Below are 22,726 nucleotides of genomic sequence, written 5' to 3'. Positions count from 1 at the left end.
AGGCAAATGGGTCCCATTTTTATAGTCTTTGGTATGACTCGGACGGGGATCGAACTCACGACCTCCCAGTCTCAGGGCGGACACTCAGACCACAAGGCCACTGAGCTGGTCGAGTTCTGGTGAGTTCTCTGTGTGTTCTGGACAGGATGCAGGTGAGTTCTCTGTGTGTTCTGGACAGGATGCAGGTGAGTTCTCTGTGTGTTCTGGACAGGATGCAGGTGAGTTCTCTGTGTGTTCTGGACAGGAGGCAGGTGAGTTCTCTGTGTGTTCTGGACAGGAGGCAGGTTGAGTTCTCTGTGTGTTCTGGACAGGATGCAAGGTGAGTTCTCTGTGTGTTCTGGACAGGAGGCAGGTGAGTTCTCTGTGTGTTCTGGACAGGAGACAGGTTGAGTTATCTGTGTGTTCTGGACAGGATGCAAGGTGAGTTCTCTGTGTGTTCTGGACAGGAGGCAGGTGAGTTCTCTGTGTGTTCTGGACAGGAGGCAGGTGAGTTCTCTGTGTGTTCTGGACAGGAGGCAGGTTGAGTTCTCTGTGTGTTCTGGACAGGATGCAAGGTGAGTTCTCTGTGTGTTCTGGACAGGAGGCAGGCGAGTTCTCTGTGTGTTCTGGACAGGAGGCAGGTTGAGTTCTCTGTGTGTTCTGGACAGGAGGCAGGTGAGTTCTCTGTGTGTTCTGGACAGGAGGCAGGTTGAGTTCTCTGTGTGTTCTGGACAGGAGGCAGGTGAGTTCTCTGTGTGTTCTGGACAGGAGGCAGGTTGAGTTCTCTGTGTGTTCTGGACAGGAGGCAGGTGAGTTCTCTGTGTGTTCTGGACAGGATGCAGGTGAGTTCTCTGTGTGTTCTGGACAGGATGCAGGTGAGTTATCTCTGTGCCAAAGCCAGAAAGGCTGAAACACACACAGGTTTCTGTGCGGTGGAGTGAATAAGAACTTTTCTCTCCCCACCTCCTCCCTCCCCCTGCTCTCTTCTCCCCCCCCCCCCCCCCCGCTTTCCCCTCTCCTGCTCTCTCCTCTTGCTCCTTCCCCACCTCCTATACCCTCCAACATTTCCCATTCCCTCCCCACCCCATCACTCTCTCACATTCCCCCTGCTCTCCTCCATTCTCCTGCTCTCTCCTCTGCTCTATCCTTCATTTCTATATTTTCTATATTTCTCTATCAATTGTTCAAATGTTATCTTTATTCTTTATATTCTTGCTACTGTTGTGTCAGCTAGAATTAGCTAGACATATTTTCTGTGAAGCCCTCTGAGACATGCTTGTGAATTAGGGCTATATAAATAAACTTGACTTGACTTGACTGACTTGAATAAAAGCCCTTTCGCTTGTGCCTACAGATCTACCCATAGAGAGAGAGAGCTTCTTTGTAGCCCCCGTGACAAGATAAAATGCTGCGGGTATTCCAGTGGCATGGTGTAGTACTGAATCAGTCCTGTGGAGCAGCACATTTCTATTGATAAGTTTGGATCACACAAAAAGAGCACTGTTCACATTTTGCATCAAACAAGATGTATCACCTCCTTTCATAAAAGCTCCCTAAAAAAGGTTTGCATAACTTTCCTCAACTCACTATTTGTGCATGTCATGTTGTGCCCTTCAATGCAAATGCATTGTGTGTGTGTGTGTGTGTGTGTGTGTGCGTGCGTGTGTGTGTGTGTGTGTGTGTGTGTGTGTGTGTGTGTGTGTGTGTGTGTGTGTGTGTGTGCACATGCATGTGATGCAGATATCTTATGCAAGATGGTTTTTATGTGAACTCAAAGCTCTCATACACACATTCCATGTGGACTTTCCAAGCGGTGGGTCAGATGAGAATGTGTGAGCTTTGTTTTGCTGGTGCAGAATAGAGGGTTTGAAGTTCAAGGCGAGGCTGAGCACAGAGGCCCTATGCAAAGTGCTCGGCAATGTGTGGGAGCGACGTGCACCGGCCCGGGGTGTCGGTATTTCTACGTTTGCATGCCTGAGTGGTGTGTATAGCACCTTATCTCTCTGTTCTAGTGTGCGTGATACCACTTCAGACACCGTAGGCTTTGGGATGAAATGAACCCACGTACCCCTGAGTGTTCCTGATAGGCCCACAGTTCAGTCCAGGACAGCACGGGGACAAAAACCCACAGACTATTTATACCATGGGCTACTTCCCTTCTTATCACATGGTGACAATACTCAAGGAATCATAATTAGTGACTTTAAAATCAGGACATGCCATGGGTAGTACAGCACCATAATACCGGTATGTAGGCTATGTCTACCTCCCCCTTTGAGGAATTTGTGCACTGTGAAGAAAACAAGCAATGTCCACATTTGTTATGATGAGTTAGTTTAAACGTTTTCCAGCTGTTAAATTGTCCAATTTAGATTGAATAAATTTACATGCATTTAAATGCATAGCAAGCAGCGAGGGACAAACAAGAGCTACTCCCTCATGACTGAAATGTGTTTGTTTCTTTCTGAATACACCTCTAAAAGCATTTCATTAGTTCAAGCTCCTTCCTCATCAATTGACTGCACAGGCAAGATTGAACAGGGCAAAACAACAACACACATTTCTAAAAAAAAATAATAATAAATTGGTTCAGATGAAGTGAACGAAGAGATGTCAGCTCAGCTCACAGTCAGTCACATGACTGTTTGCATGACTGAATGTCAACGGCACATTTTAACGGCACATTGTGATCTTCTAGAGGAAACTTCAGAAGCATTACAAACATGTCCTGCTGTCTGAACATCTAGAGGATGAATTGCATGAACACGCTGGTTACAACACAGAGCGCGCGGCGCTGCGACTTCAGCAGTCTCACACTACAGTATTGTCTTATTGACAGAAATAAATCCATCAGTCGGCACCTCCGTCTGAGGGGACCAGTCAAGTATTCATGACCTAGAACGGTATGTGAGCAGCAGGCAGGAATAGCAACACGTGAACAGGTCTGGCTGGTCTGCTGAGTTCCTGGTGTCTGGATCAAAACTACCGTGTAGCTACTACAACGCTTTAACATAGAGCTCAACGGGCACGTGACTTTTCGTGACATGATTTGTCCCAGAAGTAAGTTCCGCGTCCATTTTCTCCATAGACATTTTGATGAATCCAAATATAACGAGTTTTAAGGCTCGAAACCAAGCCAACACGTGATCCAGAGAATCTTGAGTGACCATAAAACATTCGGCTTAAGCGAGAACAAAAAAAAACATTGGGGGAAAAATATATATTTTTCCTCCCATTGTGTGTGTGCTTTATCACGCTGCTTTATGAGGTCAATCTGTGTGTGAACTCAGGCAACTCAGGCAACTAACACAAAACAATCGAAGTGGATAAATAGCACCACAGGTGAGAGGAAAAATATGTATTTTGGATTTTAGGGTGAGCTGTCCCTTTAACCCATTGATACCTGATGCAGCATTTGTGTGTGTATCCCTTTAAGACCGCGAACTGCGCCACGCAGTTTGCGGTCTTAAAGGGATACACACACAAATGAGGGATATACACGCAAATGCTGCATCAGGTATCAATGGGTTAAGGTAAAGATTGGCGTTTAAAGCAAAAGTAGCATGAGAAGGCTGCATTGAATGAAAGCCATTATGAACCTGCATCTGAATGAAGTTCAAACTGTAGGGTAATTAGCTCGAGTAATTAGAGAGGCATCATTTTGACTTCATGCTGTCTCACGTCCTGCAGGTGCACAGGAGTGCAGTCTTTATGTACTATACTGTAATTAGTGTAGTTAACATCATAACATGTCAGATTTCTATTCAGCATGCAGGTTAGCATTTCAATAGCAAGCAAAGGCGACAGTTTCCCTGAATGTAAACTTGTAAGTCTGAAGAAACGTCAATTTGCCCATAAAAGCGACCAAAATAAATGTGTTGATCTTCACAGTCACAGACATGAGCCATATACAGTGCATAAAGTGAGGTTATTGTGGGTGTTTTATTCTCTAATTCCACATTGCGCTCCATTGGCTATTCAACGCTAATGCCTAATGGTAGGAACCAGGCTTTGGCAGCCATGTTTTTCCAGCACGCATTCATATTGGCACACTGCTATCATTAATGATTGAGAAGACAACTGGATAGAGCTTGCAGGATGTCTGTCTGGTGGAATAAAAGTATAAATACCTTGACGGTTAGATAAAGTCTCTTATGAGGTGTGAGCAGAAACCCAGACACACACAATCTACTTCTCTTTCCAGTGATGCTATATTTAGACCGATAAAGGAGAGATTTATGGGTTCATATATATTGAGGCTCTCTTTAAGGCTCCCTTTAAATTCACAAAACAGTATAAATACATTGTTTCTTATGAAACATATGTCATAATAGAAGTAAATTGCAGTCTATGTTTGGATCATTGCTGTGTGAGTGGGCAGGTGTTCCTTTCCAAGAGGAGAGGAGAGGCTCTTGGATAAGTTATTTAAAAAGGCGTATTCAGTCAACGAAGAGGATTAATCACGCCTTTCTAAATAACTCACCTTTGTGGCTACAGCTGGTTACCACCCACACACACACACGCACGCACGCGCACACACACACACACACACACACACGCATTTCGCACGCACGCACACACACACACAGACAGACAGACAGACAGACAGACACGCACTCACACACGCACGCACGCACACACACACACACACACAGACAGACAGACAGACACGCACTCACACACGCACGCACACACACACACACAGATAGACAGACAGACAGACAGACAGAAAGACACGCACACGCAGACACACAGACACAGACACACACACACACACGCGCGCGCACGCACACAGACATGCAAAGAGCAGAGAGTTATGAAAAGACACGCTGGAAGCTTGTTTGTGCATAATGCATGGAGAAGATCATAAACAAAATGATAAGAGAGATGAAATCAAAGAGCAGAGCAGGGACACTGAGGAGTGGAAGGCCTTGTCTTAACAATCTGGGGCCCGTGGGCCAAGTTTGACCCATAGAGCAGAGCAGGGACACTGAGGAGTGGAAGGCCTTGTCTTAACAATCTGGGGCCCGTGGGCTAAGTTTGACCCATGCAGGGACACTGAGGAGTGGAAGGCCTTGTCTTAACAATCTGGGGCCCGTGGGCTAAGTTTGACCCATGCAGGGACACTGAGGAGTGGAAGGCCTTGTCTTAACAATCTGGGGCCCGTGGGCTAAGTTTGACCCATGCTCCGTTTGTTTGGGCCGCCATGGATTTGACAAACAAATAAAAAAGAGAATAATAACAAATCTGCGGCCTGTTTCAGAGGCAGTGGCGGGATTATTTTTTAAAGCTAGTGTGATCATACTTAAACCATAATGAAACTATAAAGACCTAAGGAATCCACTGGTACCAACCATGAACCCAGTAACCCCTCTTAAAGTAGCAAGTCTGTCTATAAAATATAAAATATAATACATTTTTTGATGTAATCTATTTTCATATAACATCCAGATTTATTTTTGGACCACGGCCCTCCATCCAGATTGTTGAGCCTTCATAAATTTGGGCACCTCTCTGCCTTGAGCAAAGGAAACGTTGTGTTTTTCTTCAACGGTCCCATGTGTACGAAGGGAAGGAGAGTGAAATGCACATTTCTCCATAATAGAGAGCTACGGTGAGTGCCTACTTCCTGCTTCAGCACTGTACCAGAGATTTGCATCCGCCATTTATTTTCCCATAGACATTTCGTAAAATGCTTACAGAAATAGTTTTACTTGTTCAAACCAAACGGTTCAGATATATTTAGAAACAGGGGAGACCGCATAACATTTCACTCAGACAAAAACTTAAAAAAACTACATAAAAAAATATTTTCTTTAAATCCGCAATTTTTTTTAACGTTTTGGTCCCAGTGACATGTTATGTGGTCTCTCCTGTTTCTAAATATATCTGAACCGTTTGGTTTGAACAAGTAAAACTATTTTTTATAAGCATTTTACAAAATGTGTATGGGAAAATAAATGGTGGATGAAAATCTCTGGTACAGTGCTGAAGCAGGAAGTAGGCGCTCACTTTGCCTCTCTATTGTCCACTAACTACCTCCCAAATGTCTGGATGTGGAGCTAGAATTGCACACTGAACTGTACCTTTTTGTAGACTTACAAAACCAGTTATTTCTCTGCTAACCTATTTTTCAGTGCTGTTATGGAAGTAATCACAGGCGAGCACAATCTTCATTAGAGACCTAGCTAGGACAAGATAGCAACAATTAACTGACCCCCTATTTGGGGGGCATGAAAAGAACATTGTCCACGTTTTTAGAGGGCAGCCTGAGCTCCACGTGTTACTGAAGGTGATCAGAACCATGGAGAGCAGAAGGCATCTACCTGGCTTGGGGAGAGACTTCAGCGCCATGGGACAAGCACCATTTCCTCATGTTGGGACGAAGCCATGACTTAATTATCAAATCCAAGAATGAAGAATTTCATGTGTACAATGTTCTTCCCAAATTCTCCCGGAGGGAGAGATCTTCTCATTTTGATTTCTGAGATGCTTCCTTAGAGGTTGAGGTGGACTTCCACCTCTCCCATGCGTTGATTAATTAATACACACAACTGTTAATTTTCCCCAGCTGCTTCAACTGGCTCTGTAGCATGGCTCAGATCATGTGACGCATCATTCTCACAATCATCAATCTTGGCGCTTTTCAATCGTTCGGATCAGACAAGTCACCATCCAACGCTTCCTCAACTTAGCTGGGATCTCTGGGTCTTCTCATTCATTTGTTTTTGAGTTGTGCTTCGGCGGTTAGATGGAGGACAGAAGCACGCACAGGAACGCATAATTGGGAAAGAGCCTAATTGAGGTCATCATCAGCGCTGACAGATGCTGCTGGATTGGGAGTGGAACATACCTACCACCCATGACTCACTCACTGACCTAGTTAATATAACAGGACAGGCAGCCGCCCCTCCCACTCAGACGGCTGATGTCTCTCTCCACAGAGGACTCAGCTTCTACTGCAGAACAGCCCCGGAGCTATGACAGGAGGAGGCTAAGCTGATTCTTTACGAGTGGAACCGTGAGTGAGTGAGTGAGTGAGTGAATGAGTGAGAAATTGAATTCATATTTGCGCCCACCTTTTGTGCATTAACTTACTTTCCATTTCCAATACACTGTTTGTTGGAATCTGGATGTCCGTGATGATCTGTTTACAGCCCCCAGAGTGGCTCCCACCTTCCTATAGTAGTTGCCACAGGGTTCCTTTCAGCGTCACAACAATATTCTTCTCATGCCTTTATCATGTACTGTGGCTGCCTGTCATGAAGGACTTTTGCATGTAGTTGCAGGCAGCATTAGGTCATGCTCCATACACACGTTTTCTAACGAAAGCAGGTATCGCTTTATAGAGATATATAGACTTAGAGGTTGACTCTGTCGTCAACAGGATTGAAAGGAGGACATGTTTCACGCACACCCATCATTCATTGGTTATGAAGCCTTATGTTGCTACACTCTATGCCTGGACCCTACAGGACAATAACAGGATACTTGTGTTGCCCATTTTCACAGAACCTCCATGCGATCGATCACCCTTTTCAACACACTGGTAAGCACGTACAGTACGTAAATCAAGAGTGCAGATGTTGTTGAGTTACCAAATCATTTGATTAAGGAAATCAGCGCTGTGGTCTTCATTCAAGCTGTTTTGTAGCGATAACTAGTAACAGTGTGTGTGTGTGTGTGTGTGTGTGTGTGTGTGTGTGTGTGTGTGTGTGTGTGTGTGTGTGTGTGTGTGGCTGGCTATAAAGGGCCAAGACTTTGCCTTATTAAGTAGTAATGATTTGATGAATGAGGTTGTAGATTCTTTGCACTGGGCAGGAGATTGTCTGGCAGAGATTAGATGACTCACTGGTGAGCACCACCCACAGCCACAGCAGAGGACGAGGGTGGAGGTGAGCACCACCCACAGCCACAGCAGAGGACCAGGTGGATGTGGAGCACCACCCACAGCCACAGCAGAGGACGAGGTGGAGGTGAGCACCACCCACAGCCACAGCAGAGGACCAGGTGGATGTGGAGCACCACCCACAGCCACAGCAGAGGACGAGGTGGAGGTGAGCACCACCCACAGCCACAGCAGAGGACCAGGTGGATGTGGTGCCCTCATTAGAATGTTTAAATGGAAGAGTAAATGGGAGAGAGAGAGGCCGGGGGTAGAGGAGTGGACGGAGACAGAGATGTCATGGTGAGATGAAGAGAAAGAAATGGTCTGTTTTATGGCTCAGATAAGGCTCAGGGGGGGGTTAGATAAGATAAGGGAATATACTGCGGGAAGAGGAGGTGATTCATGATACCTGGCAATTTACCGCATAAATGTGCTGATGTGGCCTGGCTGCTTGGACCAGATCTGTGCAGGGAGTATCTCTGACATGTGCTCCTGCAGTGTGCGTAAAGAGGACTTCTTTCCAGTTGTATATTTTTGATTCTGGGACTCCAGTAGCTTTGCATGATTCACAGTTTGAAAAAGAAATTCTTCTTGATCTTCTGCTGGCTCTTGATGCAGCACCTTCAGTTCATCGTCTGTCTGAAACGCTCCTGACCCTTTAAGGTCAGGGCTGAAAGCTGAATCCATTGACAGATCATTCTAACTGCTAGTGGGCAGCAAAACCTCACTACTTTTCTATTACATTATTCAAAGGACTAACTCGTTGTCAAGTCTCTGTTTAGTCAAGATCTGCCAGCTAATTCCAAGACTCTAGCTGCCTCTCTGTTGCTCTGTTGTGTGCTAAGACTGCCAGCTCTCCTCCTCCTCTCACATAGACTTCTCAAGCCACTGCCATCTGGCTTTGCTCTGCCACACCTCCAGCCCGCCTGCCTGAACCTCAGCCTCCAAGTTCGAACCTGGTTCCACTAGTCTCCACAGCTCAAACCCCTCTCCATCCAAGCTCCAGCTCAAACCCCTCTGCAGCCAAGCTCCAGCTCAAACCCCCTCTGCAGACAAGCTCCAGCTCAAACCTCTCTGCATCCAAGCTCCAGCTCAAACCTCTCTGCATCCAAGCTCCAGCTCAAACCCCTGCTCTCAGTCTTTTGCACATTCTGGTCTTAGTGCCCTCTGTATCTACTAGGCTACTTGACTACCGTACTCAGTAAACACCCTTGAACTGTGCTCTGACTCTGTAGGCTTTTGGTCAGAGTCATAGGTTGTGTGTGTGTGTGTGTGTGTGTGTGTGTGTGTGTGTGTGTGTGTGTGTGTGTGTGTGTGTGTGTGTGTGTGTGTGCGCGTGTGTGCGTGTGCACACACACATCTGTTTATGTGTGATTATTTATCAGAACATTATTTGAAGTGCTCGATTCAGAATTACAGGGGAGAGCTCCATTGCTCTTGGACCTGGGACACTACTTGCTGGGGGAAGGTGGCATTCATCAGAGCTGCACGGTCGGTAAGATCCGGAACTTTGGAAATATTTTCTTTTTCACACAATAATAACAGTGTTCAGAATCCAGTCGAGTCATGACATGACTCACCACTATTTGCATAGCATGCTAATAGTGGTGAGTGACTTCTGTAAATACTGTCCTAAAAAGGGGACCAGCACCAACCACTTTTTGTGTCATTTAAAGATCACATATATATATATATATATATATATATATATATATATATATATATATATATATATATATATATATATCCCCACCTGTGTGAAAGCCAATGCGATTTTTATATGGGGATGCATGAAATAAGGTCTGCGGTTATCCCATTGATACCTGATGCAGCATTTGCGTGACGCGGTTCGCGGTCTTAAAGGGATACACACACAAATGAGGGATATACACGCAAATGCTGCATCAGGTATCAATGGGTTAACAAAAGTTTATGAAACGACGAAGTTTGTGTTCAGCAAGATAAACAAACGAGGCCCACTTTCATGACTTTTGAAGTGTAAATGTGGGGGGGGGGGTTTACGCGATTTTCGGAAAACTACGAACCAGGGACTTCCAGACGGAAAGCCTACAAAAAGACCTCATCCCTGCGGTATACTCTCTATACCCCGGTATACCGCAATACCGCCCAAGCCTAGTTCAGACGTGGCTCCTATTTAGCAGTAAATGATGAGGTGTTCTTTTTTCCACCCAGGTTCTGTGCCAAGATCACAACAAACGATGAATAATGCACATTTTTAATTTTGAACACTGAAAGATGCATTAGCAGCAGAGCCTCCAATTATCGGCGTCGTGTTCCGGAAGAGAGTTGACATAATTATGGATCTTGATTGCTCTCCCATCTCCACCATCAGCTCTGATGTGTTGTTTATGCAATATCAATCAGAGGGATAATAGAATAGCATCCACCTGTACTCTCACCTGCATATCAATCAGACTGTTTAGTGCCTCCCAGAGAACCTGTGTGAGTGGAAGCTGATGAGAACGAGTGGCTTTCAAAGGTGGATTGTTTAAGGTCTCCTTCCACTCCCTATATTTATATTTTTGCTCAGAGTCTGACAACAACACTTCAATCAATCTCATTAAGTCCTTTGTTATTTCTAATGACTTACTAACTCAATGTTAAGTGTAGACCTGAACCCATAGAGACACACTGCATGAAATAGGCCACGCCCATCATGAGGGAAAGCTCTCCATTCACTTCCATACACCAGCGTAATTTTCCTTGAATTAAACATAGCTAAAAGCTGTTGTGTGGTGGGCTGCGCAGACAACAAATGTTAAAAAAAAATCACCAATTCAAGTTTTTTTGTACTCCAGAGCAAAACAAGGAAGCCGTTGAGAAGAAAAATGTGGATCTAGCTGTCAAGGAAGTGAGTTGTGAGAGTGTTCATCTTCCGTATAGACGGTTTTCACCAGAGCGCAACCCCACAGCACTTCCTTTTTCTCAGCATTCGGCAAACTGCAGAAATATTCACTCGACATTGTTACTTTTGTTTTCGCTGCTCAGCTGTATAGACGGTTTGCATGGAATGGTCAGTCCTGCACTTTAATGTTTTTTTTCTCTTTTATGTCCATAGCAAACACTGCAACAGGAAGTGAGCGGGGGTTCAATGTTCAATGTCCAATGTTTTTGTTGTCAAGTTAAAACCGTCTATATATGATCTTTGTGTGAAACACGTGACATAGGAGACCGCCAGGATTGGGGGGGGAGTTTCAGGAAGCAGAAAGTCAGCAGACAATGTTGTGATCGGCTCACGTCTCGTTCGCAGTTCAAATAGATGAAGTAAACGCACACAGACGTCTCATTATTTGACACTAGCCAGTTCCTCCTAGATATGTGCAAAACTATCTGTATCTGACGAGAGTTCCTTTGTTTGCCCGGTTAGCCGCGGTTTGTTTTGCTAGAGTTTGGCACCGTAGTGCTTCGTTTGCGCTTTCCCCCGTGCTGGGTGTGGTTTCTGAATGATGACGCGCTCCGCAGTGTCTCTATGCTGACATAAATGTAGGATGTACAATAAAACAGGGGTCTTCAACCTTTACCAGCCCAAGGACCCCATGGTTGATAGAGAAACAGAGCTTTAAAAACGAAATACAATTGTGTTGCATTTTAAGTGTGGCCTATACAGTAATAACATTTATAATCCACCAGGATATCAGGATTGACACTTCTTTATATTAATAGACTGCATTAAAAAAGCAAGGAGCGAACATGCGTCGCATAATTTGCTTCATCAGATTTGATTTGTAAATCATTTTTTGTCAAAAGTAACTTATTATTAATGCTTGGAGTTTACTCAATATTTTTTTTTTTTTTTGTCTAAAATACTGCCTCCCCCCCCCCCCCCCCCCACACCCCCCACCACCACCACAAAGTACTTTGACAAAAATTGACGGACCCCCTGCAGTACCTCTGCTGACCTCCTAGGGGTCACGGACCCGTGGTTGAAGAGCACTGCAATAAAAGCAAACATCTCCCTGAAGCAAAGATGTAAGGACTGAAGGGGGTGTTGTTATCTCCCAGTCTCTCATAGTCTCTGGCAGTAAATTACTGCTGATGCTGTCTGATGCCCCTTTGTTTTGAAGAGCAAACCCACACAGGAGAGAGATGTGTGCGTCACGCTCACAGCAGTTGCTATAGCAGCAGAGATGTACAACTATAATCTCCCTCCCGAAAAAGACAAAGCCCTCAGCACTTAGACTGTCTTAGACCTGTCGCCCTGACCTCTGTGGTCAGGAAGTCCTTCGAGCGCCAATATCTTACTCTTATCCGAGCTGCTGACCCAAAAAATGACTTTTTTATTATTTTAGTTCACATCCCTGGGTATTCAGTGCACCTGTTTAACCATGTATGCCCAAAAATTCACAAAAATCAAAAAAGAAATCTCACATTTTCTCACACTTTTTCCACACCAAAAGTTCATTTTTCAGGATTTCATTTCTACCCCATTTCAGCCAATCACATCACGACATGACAGCTGTCAATCAATCTTCAGTGCGAGAAGAAAATTCTGAGCAGGGAAAATGGCTGCCTAGTGCCTGCAGTCTTTTCTAGACCATAAATGTTAATATATTTGGCCAATAAGTATGCAACATACAAAATAAAACAAACGGTATAATGTCTTCAATTAATGTACTGTAGAATGCAAAGACATGTTAACTGGCTCGTTAAACTCGCATTCCAAGAATAAGTTGAAGGTTATTCTTGAAGTCGTTCCAAGAAGGACTTGGATACGTCGTCATCACAGACGCTGAGATGTCACTAGACGATGCCATAAACATGGCCCTCCACAGGCTCCACTCCATCCTCATGCACCTGGACACTGCAGGAACCTACGCCAGGATCCTGTTGGTGGACTCTAGCTTGGCCTTCGACACGATCATCTCAGACCTGCTACAGGAGAAGCTCTCCCAGCTGACTGTGCCCGACTCCATCTGCAGCTGGATCACAGACTTCCTGACTGACAGGAAGCAGCACTTAAGGCTGGGCCCTTTCTCAATACCAAGAATGCATTCTTGTTCTTGTGTTCTTGGGGAGAACGTTCTTGCTATAGTCGTTCTTGGAAGAATGAGCTCGCTAGGTCACAAGCACCCATAACGTTGTTGGTAGTTTGGGACGATGCATTCTTGAGGAGGGTATTGCGCAATACCAGCACAGAGGCCGCCTGTAGTCGTACACAAATAAAAAGCTCAGCTGATGTAGATGCAGCCTATTGCGCTCTGGAGCCTTTGTGTTGCTGTCAACAGGCTGGCAGGCTTGTAACCGTTTGCTAAACTCGTTTTTCCTTGTTTGCACATCTTCAGGCGCTAGAAACGACCTCAGATGCTGCTTAGACCAATCAACTTCCACTTGTATCTCTCAGCAATTTCAGCAACACAATAAAACTCAGACAGGGGGCGAATTATCCCAAAATATGTGGTCCCATTTTGATCTGGGAGATTTGGGTCAAATATTTGGCATTATTTCAATCTGATATAGTTTCTTGCAGCCAAAGTACAATACACCTCCTTTGTAAACACAAGTAGGGTAAACTGCCAAAACAAAGGTTTTCGCAATGATGCAGAGAAACTGAAGACTCCGGGTCCGGGTGAACTGGATGGACGGTGTTCTGGTCCGGGTGAACTGGATGGACGCTGTCCTGGATGTACTTTTGAACTGCAGCACAGTGGGTGGGGGAGCTGAGAGGCTAAAAGAAAAGATACCAAAAATAATCACAAGGTTCAACCCATGTCATTATTTCGGTATCTTTTTTAGAGCAGGGCTTCATATAAGGAGACACACCAAGATTATTAGAAATTTACGGCATGAGCTACAGCCATGGGAACATTTTTCCTTTGTTGTCTTGACTCAAATGGCCTTACTATGGGAAATAAAAGGCTTTTTTTAGACAGAGAGAGAGAGAATGTTCATGTTTGAAATATTTAGGTTGTCCTCCTCATTATCCTCCAGTTGAAAGAAAACTCACTCATTTGCTGCAGAGTCTGTAATATCACAGAAACACTTTCAAAAACAGGTCTCTGACTAGTTTTATATATTGAAAGTCAGATGAGCTCACTTTAATGTTTTTCATATAAATTTTGCACTGATGTAATGCAGTCGAAGTTAATTGAGTCTTGCCATAAACACTCAACACTTACCTCACTTCACCTGCCTGTGGCTATACACTTAACGTCTCATATGACCAGTCAGCCGCTCTCTCTCTCTCTCTCTCACACACTCACACTCACACTCGCTCACTCAATCAGTTCATCAAACAAGCAGGACAAACAAACGCCAGGGGCGTGACCCTGCCTTAAGTGACGCCGCCTTATTGGACATTTGACGTTCCACTGGCAGCCCATCATCACAAGCCCTATAGTGCTCAAACACATCAGCGTGTCTTGCTCAGATAATACAATGTGACTCGACTGAAATAGGCCGGGGGGAGATTGATTTTGTCTGTTGGCCAGCAGCACTAACCACCCTTTTACACATGACCACTTTAATCCAAAATGACGCTTGAACGCACAAGATACGAAGTACTGCCTTTCATCAAATGTAAAGGTCTCTTGATCTGCTTTACAAAGAATCTCTCATTCTCTCTCAGACACACACACACACACACACACACACGCACACACACACACGCACACGCACACCAATCTCTCCACAGAGATTACTGCTGTGTTGACTGTTGACAAATCGCTCGGCGTGTCTGATTGAGGTGGCTTACCCTGACAATGCAAAAAAGGTGAGACTCACCGATCCCCTCCCGCAGATTAGATTACCTCTAAGATAACCATCAGGATTGTAAACGCCTGAAAGTGCACTGAAGTGAATGGATGTCCTCTGTGTGGAAGTGACATGAGCGTAATGTTCTTCTTCTTCTTGTGTCTTCTTGGCCACCGCGTCGACAACACCATCCTGTACCAAAGAGCATGGAAGGAAAGAGATGAAACTCCGGCCATTTTTGGAAACAGAATGCGCCTCGCAGTGGTCAGCTGCGGTAGCGCGGGCCCCTATAATCAGCCTCTCTAAACAGTAACTCAACGGGAGAACACTCTAAATTTCGTGGATTCACATCTTTTCTGGGCGTACTGTAAATCTTGATTGAAGTGGTGTAGTGCAGGGATGTAAAACAACAACCATATTGTGGAAACTAAGCAAAATTTTTTCTTTTTTTTCTTTTAGTTTTTTCAAGATAAATAGTAAATGCAAAGGACCCGAGGTTAAAACCACGGCAACGCACTTCTGACGGAGTGGACGACAGCCGCATTGGCTATTTATCTTGAAAAAACTAAACAAAGAAAACGAAACATGTTGCTTAGTTTCCACAATATGGTTGTTGTTTTACATCCCTGCACTACACCACTTCAATCAAGATTTACAGTACGCCCAGAAAAGATGTGAATCCACGAAATTTAGAGTGTTCTCCCGTTGAGTTACTGTTTAGAGAGGCTGATTATAGGGGCCCGCGCTACCGCAGCTGACCACTGCAAGCCTGTGCGAGGTTCTTTTGGCGCTGTCACGCTTCCAAAAATAAAAAATGGCGGAGGCTGCTGGGCGCTGATGTTGCAATGGGGCAATATGGAGCTTTCAGTTCTTTCCATAAAAGTTCTTTGCCTGTACTGTACTGTTGAAAACTGTCATTCACTGTAAAGTGCAGAGTGTTGCCACGGCGACGGCGTGATGCACGACTTGGCACCGCCGCGCACGAGGCCGGGGATTAGTCCGCCGGGCTCTCCGTCTCCGATTCCTCTGGCTCCACTTCTCCGTGAAACGGGCAGGACGCCAGGATCCCCCCCCGGCGAGGAGGAGGCTCCAGACCGACAGACACATCGCCCCGTGCCACTGAGAGGACATCGGAAACGGGGAAGAAGCACATTCATAAAACAAAGAAATGATAGAAATAGTTTGTGGGTCGCTCCGCTGGGCGCCCTGCCCAACACTTGGTACTGTAGATAGCGGTCGTGTGTGTAAGCCGGGCCAAAAAGGTGGAGTCGTTTAAAACCGAATCCAGCGAGTTCCATTTGGCCAGGCGGACGTCTTTTGTTACAGACAGCAGGAGGGCGAGACGCTGACAATAACACTTTAAAAGGAAAGCGATCTGCAGGTCGCAGGTATTTGTCCTGTATGACTCAGATTTTGAGTGCGCGCGCACACACGCACGCACGTACACACAACACACACACACACACACACACACACACAACACACGCGCACAGACACACACTGTTTGACCTCATAAACCAGTGTGATAAAGCTGTCAGGCTATAAAAGACAACACTTAGCACACGAGCCAGCTCCTCATTCATGCTACCGCGCACAGAGTCAAGCTAGGAGGCTAAAGAGACACGGCGCGCAGCACACGTACAGGCCTGCAGGGGGCTGTTAGAGTTAGAGGAGAACAATCCTCTCCTGTGTGGGAATAAAGAAGGACATTCGGAGCTGAAATCAAATGGCTCAGTCAGTGTGATGATCTGCTGAAACTAAACACGTTTTAATATCACTCGTCTTCTTGGCTATAAGCCAACGCAGTCGTGGAATAATCCAAGTGTCCGATTACAATTAGGGGGAATGTCATTCCAATTAGTTGCACCTGCCACATGCATATCACGAAAATATCAATCTCTAAAAGTCTGTGAGAGGGAGAGAGAGTTAGAAAAAGCTTCGGCCACTCTCTCTTTCTTTATCCCTCCTCGTGAAATCAAGTCGCCCCATTCACATGTTTTATAGGATATAGATCGTTGGATAATGGCCACTTCTCTCTCGTCTTTCTTCAGGACAAAGCGGCCGGCGCTGTGCACTCGTTCCCCATAATAACGCCTCGCTTCTCCAGGCTCAGTGGAAATAATCACTGTCCAAAACGCTTTCCGCTGTTCGCGTCAATCAATCACCATTTTCCTCGGTGTCTATTAACGAAATCTTCTGTCCTCATTGACCATTCTGGAAATAAATAAATAAATAAATAAATACACTTGGTAACTGACTTTGTCGCTCATTAAGGGCTAAATCACTCACAGGGTGGACTTTTTTTTACACTTCATTTTATCTTCTCATCTGAGCACACATGAATAATACGCAATATCAAGTTTTTGTCAGTCTTTGTTTGCAGCTGTAATTCCTCGAAGGGCCACTTGAGGCAGGACTGAGAAATGTCCCGTCGTTCCTGTTAAAATGCCCCACTTTGGTAACAGTAATGAAACATCTTTACAGCCTGGCCCTTAACACGATGTTGGTCTATATAGCTCAAATAGATGATAGAAAAGGGGGGTGATTGATTGACAGATCGCCTGTCCAGTGATCGTGCAGCTTGCCGATCACGGAGCAATAGCAGGCGGAGCTGCGGCTCTGGTGAAACCCCCCATCTCACGTGAGCTGCGCAAGGACACAGTGCTGCTCCCACTGTGCTGACGAAAGAATCAACTCCAAACGGGACACCAAAATGAATGGGATAGCTTTGTCCATATTTTTTTAGGTCAGTGGTTTTTGCACAGGTATGAGAAGTTTCTGTCCAAGTCACCTGGGAGAGTAAATTTCCCCCCAACGGCAGAGGAAAGCGCTCCAGGCTGTCTGTCAGACGGTGATATACATGCCCCAAGAAAGCCCTCCACCTACGCCCTCTCTCCAGCAGGCTACCCCTCAGTGACCCTGGTTCTTCTGAGAGGGGCCGATAAACAGCACAGTGCCATGCAACGTTTCCCTGTTAGGGGACGATAGAGTGCACTACGCTGTGAGGGAGGCTGGCTTGGCAAAAAAAAAACTCTTCTGACTGACAGTCAGTAAACTCACTGTCAGTAAACGTCGTGCGCTGAATCTTATTGAACTTGACGAAGTCTCTTATTAACGTTGACACGCGGGGTCACAAGGTGCTCTTTGTTCCTCTCTGTTTGACCTCAATCAAGAGATGTTTAGATTAAAAGTGGGTCCAATAACCCAGAGCTACAAACAAGAGCCAGCTCTGATCATCATGTGAGAACAGGCCAGCCTTTATCCTCAACATTGATTATGAGAGTTCAAGCATTATTCAGCAACGTTCTCTACACTCTACAGTGTCATCTTCCACAGCACCTGATGCACTACAGTGTACACAGCCGGGCTATCATTGAGTGTGTGTGTGTGTGTGTGTGTGAGAGAGAGAGAGAGAGAGAGAGAGAGAGAGAGAGAGAGAGAGAGAGACAGAGAGGGGGACATACTAACACTACACACATTTCCATTCTAAGTGTCATTGCAATAATAATGCATGTTCACTTTCATCAGAATTGTATGACAAGCAGGAATCTCACACATAAAAGGGCAAACCTATGCATCAAGTATGTATGTATGTATGTATGTATGTATGTATGTATGTATGTATATATGTATGTATATATGTATGTATGTATGTATGTATCTGTGTGTGTGTGTGTACTGAAAGATTCCTTTCACTTCCACCACCCAATTCACTCACCAGGCTCTTCTCCTCTGTTGTTCCCCGGTGGTGGAATGAACTACCGTAAATTCCGGACTATAAGCCGCACCTTTTTTCCCGTTTTTTGGCCTTTTTTGGCCCCTGCGGCTTATATAACGGTGCGGCTTATCTATGGATTTTTTCAAAAAAAAAAAAAAAAAAAAAAAAAATCTCTCTTTTTTAGCACTCTTTCTAACTATAAATCCTATATAACTATAATAAGTTTTAATTTCCTCTCTTGCCCTCTTTTCACCACACTGTATGACACTGTATGACACTGTGTGCACTGTAAAAAACAACACAGGTGGTGTTGTGTTATGTTGTTTTGTTGAAATGTTAATAAATGGGAGCTTCCTCAAACAGCCATCTCTTTCCCGACAATCCCCTCTGTGCATGAACCCTTACATATGGTAATTAAACATTAAAACACAAAAAAAAAAAAAAAAAAAAAATACCATTAAAACACCCGCGGCTTATAGTCCGGTGCGGCTTATATAAGAAAAAAATAGTCAACTTTGCAGGTGCGGCTTATACACCGGTGCGGCTTATAGTCCGGAATTTACGGTACCTAACCCTGTCCGTACCGCTGACTCCCTTACTACATTCAAAAAGAGACTTAAGACTCACTTATTTCAGGTCCACTTCCGTACTGACGCACTTGCACAAATTCATCTCACAGGCACTTTTTCAATGCACTGATTGCACGTCCAATAGCACTTTAGATTTTACTATGTTTTAGATTATTCTGGTACTGTGCATACTGTATATTGCTTGTATTGTTTCTTTTTATCTCTGTTGTACGTCGCTTTGGATAAAAGCGTCTGCCAAGTGAAATAAAGTAAAGTAAAGTGTGTGTGTGTGTGTGTGTGTGTGTGTGTGTGTGTGTGTGTGTGTGTGTGTGCGTGCGCGCGTGTGTGTGTGTGTGTGTGCGCGTGTATGCGTGTGTGTGTGTGTATGTATGTGTGACAAAGTGGGTGAGAACACACCATTTGTCCCCAATTTTACAAACCTTTGAGCATCATTCACACACAGCTGTAACCATGCTTGTTAACCATAATTCCAACATCAAGCTGTCACTTGCACTCACATACTGTACTGTCTATCCCGGGGTTGTTTGTGTTTTGCATTATGTTTGGTTACAGTTGACATCCATCAGCAACACCATGTGGTTCAAATACAACTCTGACAAGTATTAAGCTTAAATACTCTTGATTGGTTCAGTTCTGCAATTACAAGTTAGGAATGTCATGTCATCGTTACTCACCATCACCTGGATTCAATCATCATTAGTGATGTCACTGGTGAGACCAAAAGTGTGCGGGGGAAGTCATTTATGTTGGTAATTTAGTTAGGCTATGTGAGTTATTTATGCTAGGCTATGTGAGTTATTTATGCTAGGCTATGCAAGTTATTTATGTTGATTTGTGATTTGCTATGTAAGATTGCAAATGTCTGTTTCATGGTAAGCTGAGGGTTTCCACCTGTGTTATGTAACAGTGGATGACTTTGTGTACCTGTCTTCAGGAGAGGATATGCACTTACCCGCAACATTGGTTTAGCTGAGATTGGCTCTTGCTGACTGAGGGGTCTGGGGCTATATCACCTGTTGCTGTTCAGGAGATGAGACGTCAGTGTGTAGACGTGTGCACATGATGGGTTAAGCGTCTTAGTTTTGCTCAGTTAAGCTATCTTAACTGTTCATTTGTTTTGTCTATTTTTTGTAAGTGTTTTTGGTAGCGTGTGGCCAGAGATGGGCAGTATTTTTAAATACATGTATTTAAAATACGTATTGTATACATTTGTGTATTTTGTCATTTGTATTTGGCTGGACCGAGAAAAATAAGATGTAATTTGTATCAAAATACTTTCAGATCTTGTATTTTGTGTATTTTAAATACATAAAATACATTTTATTTCATTTTATTCTCAAATGGACACATTTTAAACATTGACACAGGTTTAAACTGTGGAATAAAAAAAAACGCAATGTGAGATGTCACTTCTACTCCGCCTCTGATTGGCTTACCCTCAGAACAATCTCAACCACAAATCAGAGGCAGAGTAGGGTGAAACTAGTATTGAAGCCTCGTGTTGGTGGAAATTCCCACAGAGATAAAGTACTAAATGTGATAATCAGATATTGCATGCTAAGGCAAACACTGCCCAATCTGCAAATGAAAGTGTTTACTGCACGCAAACCAGTGTATCATATTAGAGAGACACAGCTAACGCTAATTCAACAAAACAAAGCAAAACAACAACAATAACAAAAGGATGTTTGGTTCTGAGCTTTAGCGGGGTGCAGAACCATGAGTCCCCCTGACCCTCTGATTAAAGCTGTGAGGAACCCGACAGAGTGCCACATTACACCAGGCTGATAGAGTAGAAGTCTAATGCTACAGCCTGATGCCTGAATGATTACAAGCCTGTTGATTTAACTGTCATGAAGGTGTTTGAGCGACTGGCCTGTAACCATTTATCCTCTGTTGAAAGGAAGTCTGACTAGTACTGAAGCCTCGTGTTTGTGGAAAATTCCCCCAGAGATAAAGTACTGTGATGGTTAGATAAGCCTATTGCATGCTAAGACAAACACTGCCCTATCTGCAAGTCAAACTGTTTACTGCATGCAAAACATCATATTAGAGAGACACAACTAATATTAAAAAAAAACACCTCTGTACCCAACTCAGTTCTACAAAATGGATAAATAAATATACTGTTACAAAGCTGACAACCTCCCTGTTTCCATACATTAGCCACAGGATTAAGTTCCCCTCACCATGAATGCCATACTGCGGCACCATGGTTACATGTTCCTGAAAAGTAACCTTTTGTGGTGGAATAAATAATGTTGCTGTATTTCTATGTGTGCAGCGTGTTAAATAAAGACTAGGCTATATGTGACAATTTACTGACATGGTGGATGTGAAGTTGTTTATAGGGGACCTACTATCATAACATAACATTCATAACAGATCTCATATCTATGGCTAAACATGGTCAAAGCTCCAAAATGTGAGGTTACTGTAACATGTAGAAATGCTACCTGTAACTCAAGAGCCCTCACAGAAAGCAATTAACAGCTGAAGTGAAGGAGAAATAGGTTGTGCTGAAAAACAACTGAAATGGAAGAAGTGTAGTGTGTTAGAGGGTACACAAAGGAGAATACTGCCACAGAGGACTAAAGAGATGATTTACCATCTAAAGAAACCAGACAATTTCAAAATTGAGAAGCTGGAATCAGAGAATTAGGACATTTTTCCTTAAAGAAATGGCTCAAAATGATTAATAGATAATCAAAATAGGAAATTAATGTAATATTTGGCAATGAATCGATTGACTAATTGTTGCAGTTCTTTATCAGTTTTTATAAAATGTATTTTCATGTATTTTCAAAATACAAAATACGTATTTGTATTTCAAATACATTTTTCAGACCAGTATTTTGTATTTGTATTGTGATACATTTTTTGAGCAAGTATTTGTAATTTGTATCAAAATACTTTTTGATGTATTTTCGCCCATCTCTGCGTGTGGCATGCTGCATTTTTGTAAATAAACCATTTTTTGGTACACCTGGACCAGCCTCTGAGTCTGTCTCCTACTTTTTCAAGCCACTCTGGTCAGGCTTCCTAACAGTACGTATCTCTGTTTAATTTCCCTCAGACACCGTGGGCCTGACAGCATTCATATTTGGCACGGGTACCAGCAGAGGGACAGGGCCGGATTTTTAAATTAAGTCATTATGGCTGATTAAATGGCCAAAAATGGCCAATTAGTCATAGCACAACCCACAGCAGCCAGCAGGTGGCGCGCACACACAATCCAATTAGTGATAGCACTACCCACACCAGCCATAATGTGATACCCACACACAGTCATAGCACTACCCACAGCAGCCAGCAGGTGACACCCACATCTTCATTGATCTTCTGATGAAGATCGTTGAAGATTGAAATACACACAGGCAAAAGCTCTAAATGGTCCAACAACCTATTAACGATACAAACACATGCACACACACACACACACACACACTTCACGGGTCATAGTCTTCCGTCCGACCTCTCAATAGTTCGACCACTCATGAGTTAGACTACCCAAAGATCCGCCCTATTATTTTAATCTCATAAATCCGACCTCCCAAAAATCCGACCGCAGTAAATTAGACAGTTGCGTGGGACTCCAGAGAGAGAGAGAGAGAGATTGACGCGGCTCATTTGATGCGCTGCACTGCAGGCATCAGATAGGCTACCAAATACCAACAGCACAGAACCACGAGTATTTGGGGGAAAATGTCACTATCACAATGAATGACCAATGAATAAAAGTTGTTATATCGTAGTTTTGAGCCCCTGCCAGTCAGAGGCTGTTAATCTCCTACCTGTCTATCGAGCAGTGTGGGGAAAAAAGGCATTGCTGCTGCGGGA

The 22,726-nt window shown here is 44.1% G+C and overlaps 1 protein-coding gene across 1 annotated transcript in view; it reads left to right on the top strand.

Moving 5' to 3' along the window:
* Positions 1–12,646: 12,646 nt before the first annotated feature.
* The window catches only part of adam19b (ADAM metallopeptidase domain 19b), a gene marked incomplete at its 5' end in the record, with an annotated part of 19,734 nt that continues 9,654 nt past the window's right edge, over positions 12,647–22,726 (top strand). Inside the window, one exon of the mRNA XM_083651735.1 lies at positions 12,647–12,849. Within this exon, the coding sequence (XP_083507861.1) occupies positions 12,647–12,849 (203 nt within the window). The remainder of the gene's footprint in view (positions 12,850–22,726) is intronic.

Source organism: Poromitra crassiceps (assembly GCF_964638095.1).
Source record: "Poromitra crassiceps genome assembly, chromosome: 15".
NCBI classification, from domain to species: domain Eukaryota; kingdom Metazoa; phylum Chordata; class Actinopteri; order Beryciformes; family Melamphaidae; genus Poromitra; species Poromitra crassiceps.
The sequence above is the reverse complement of the archived record's forward strand: the minus strand, read 5'-3'. Positions and strand labels throughout refer to the sequence as shown.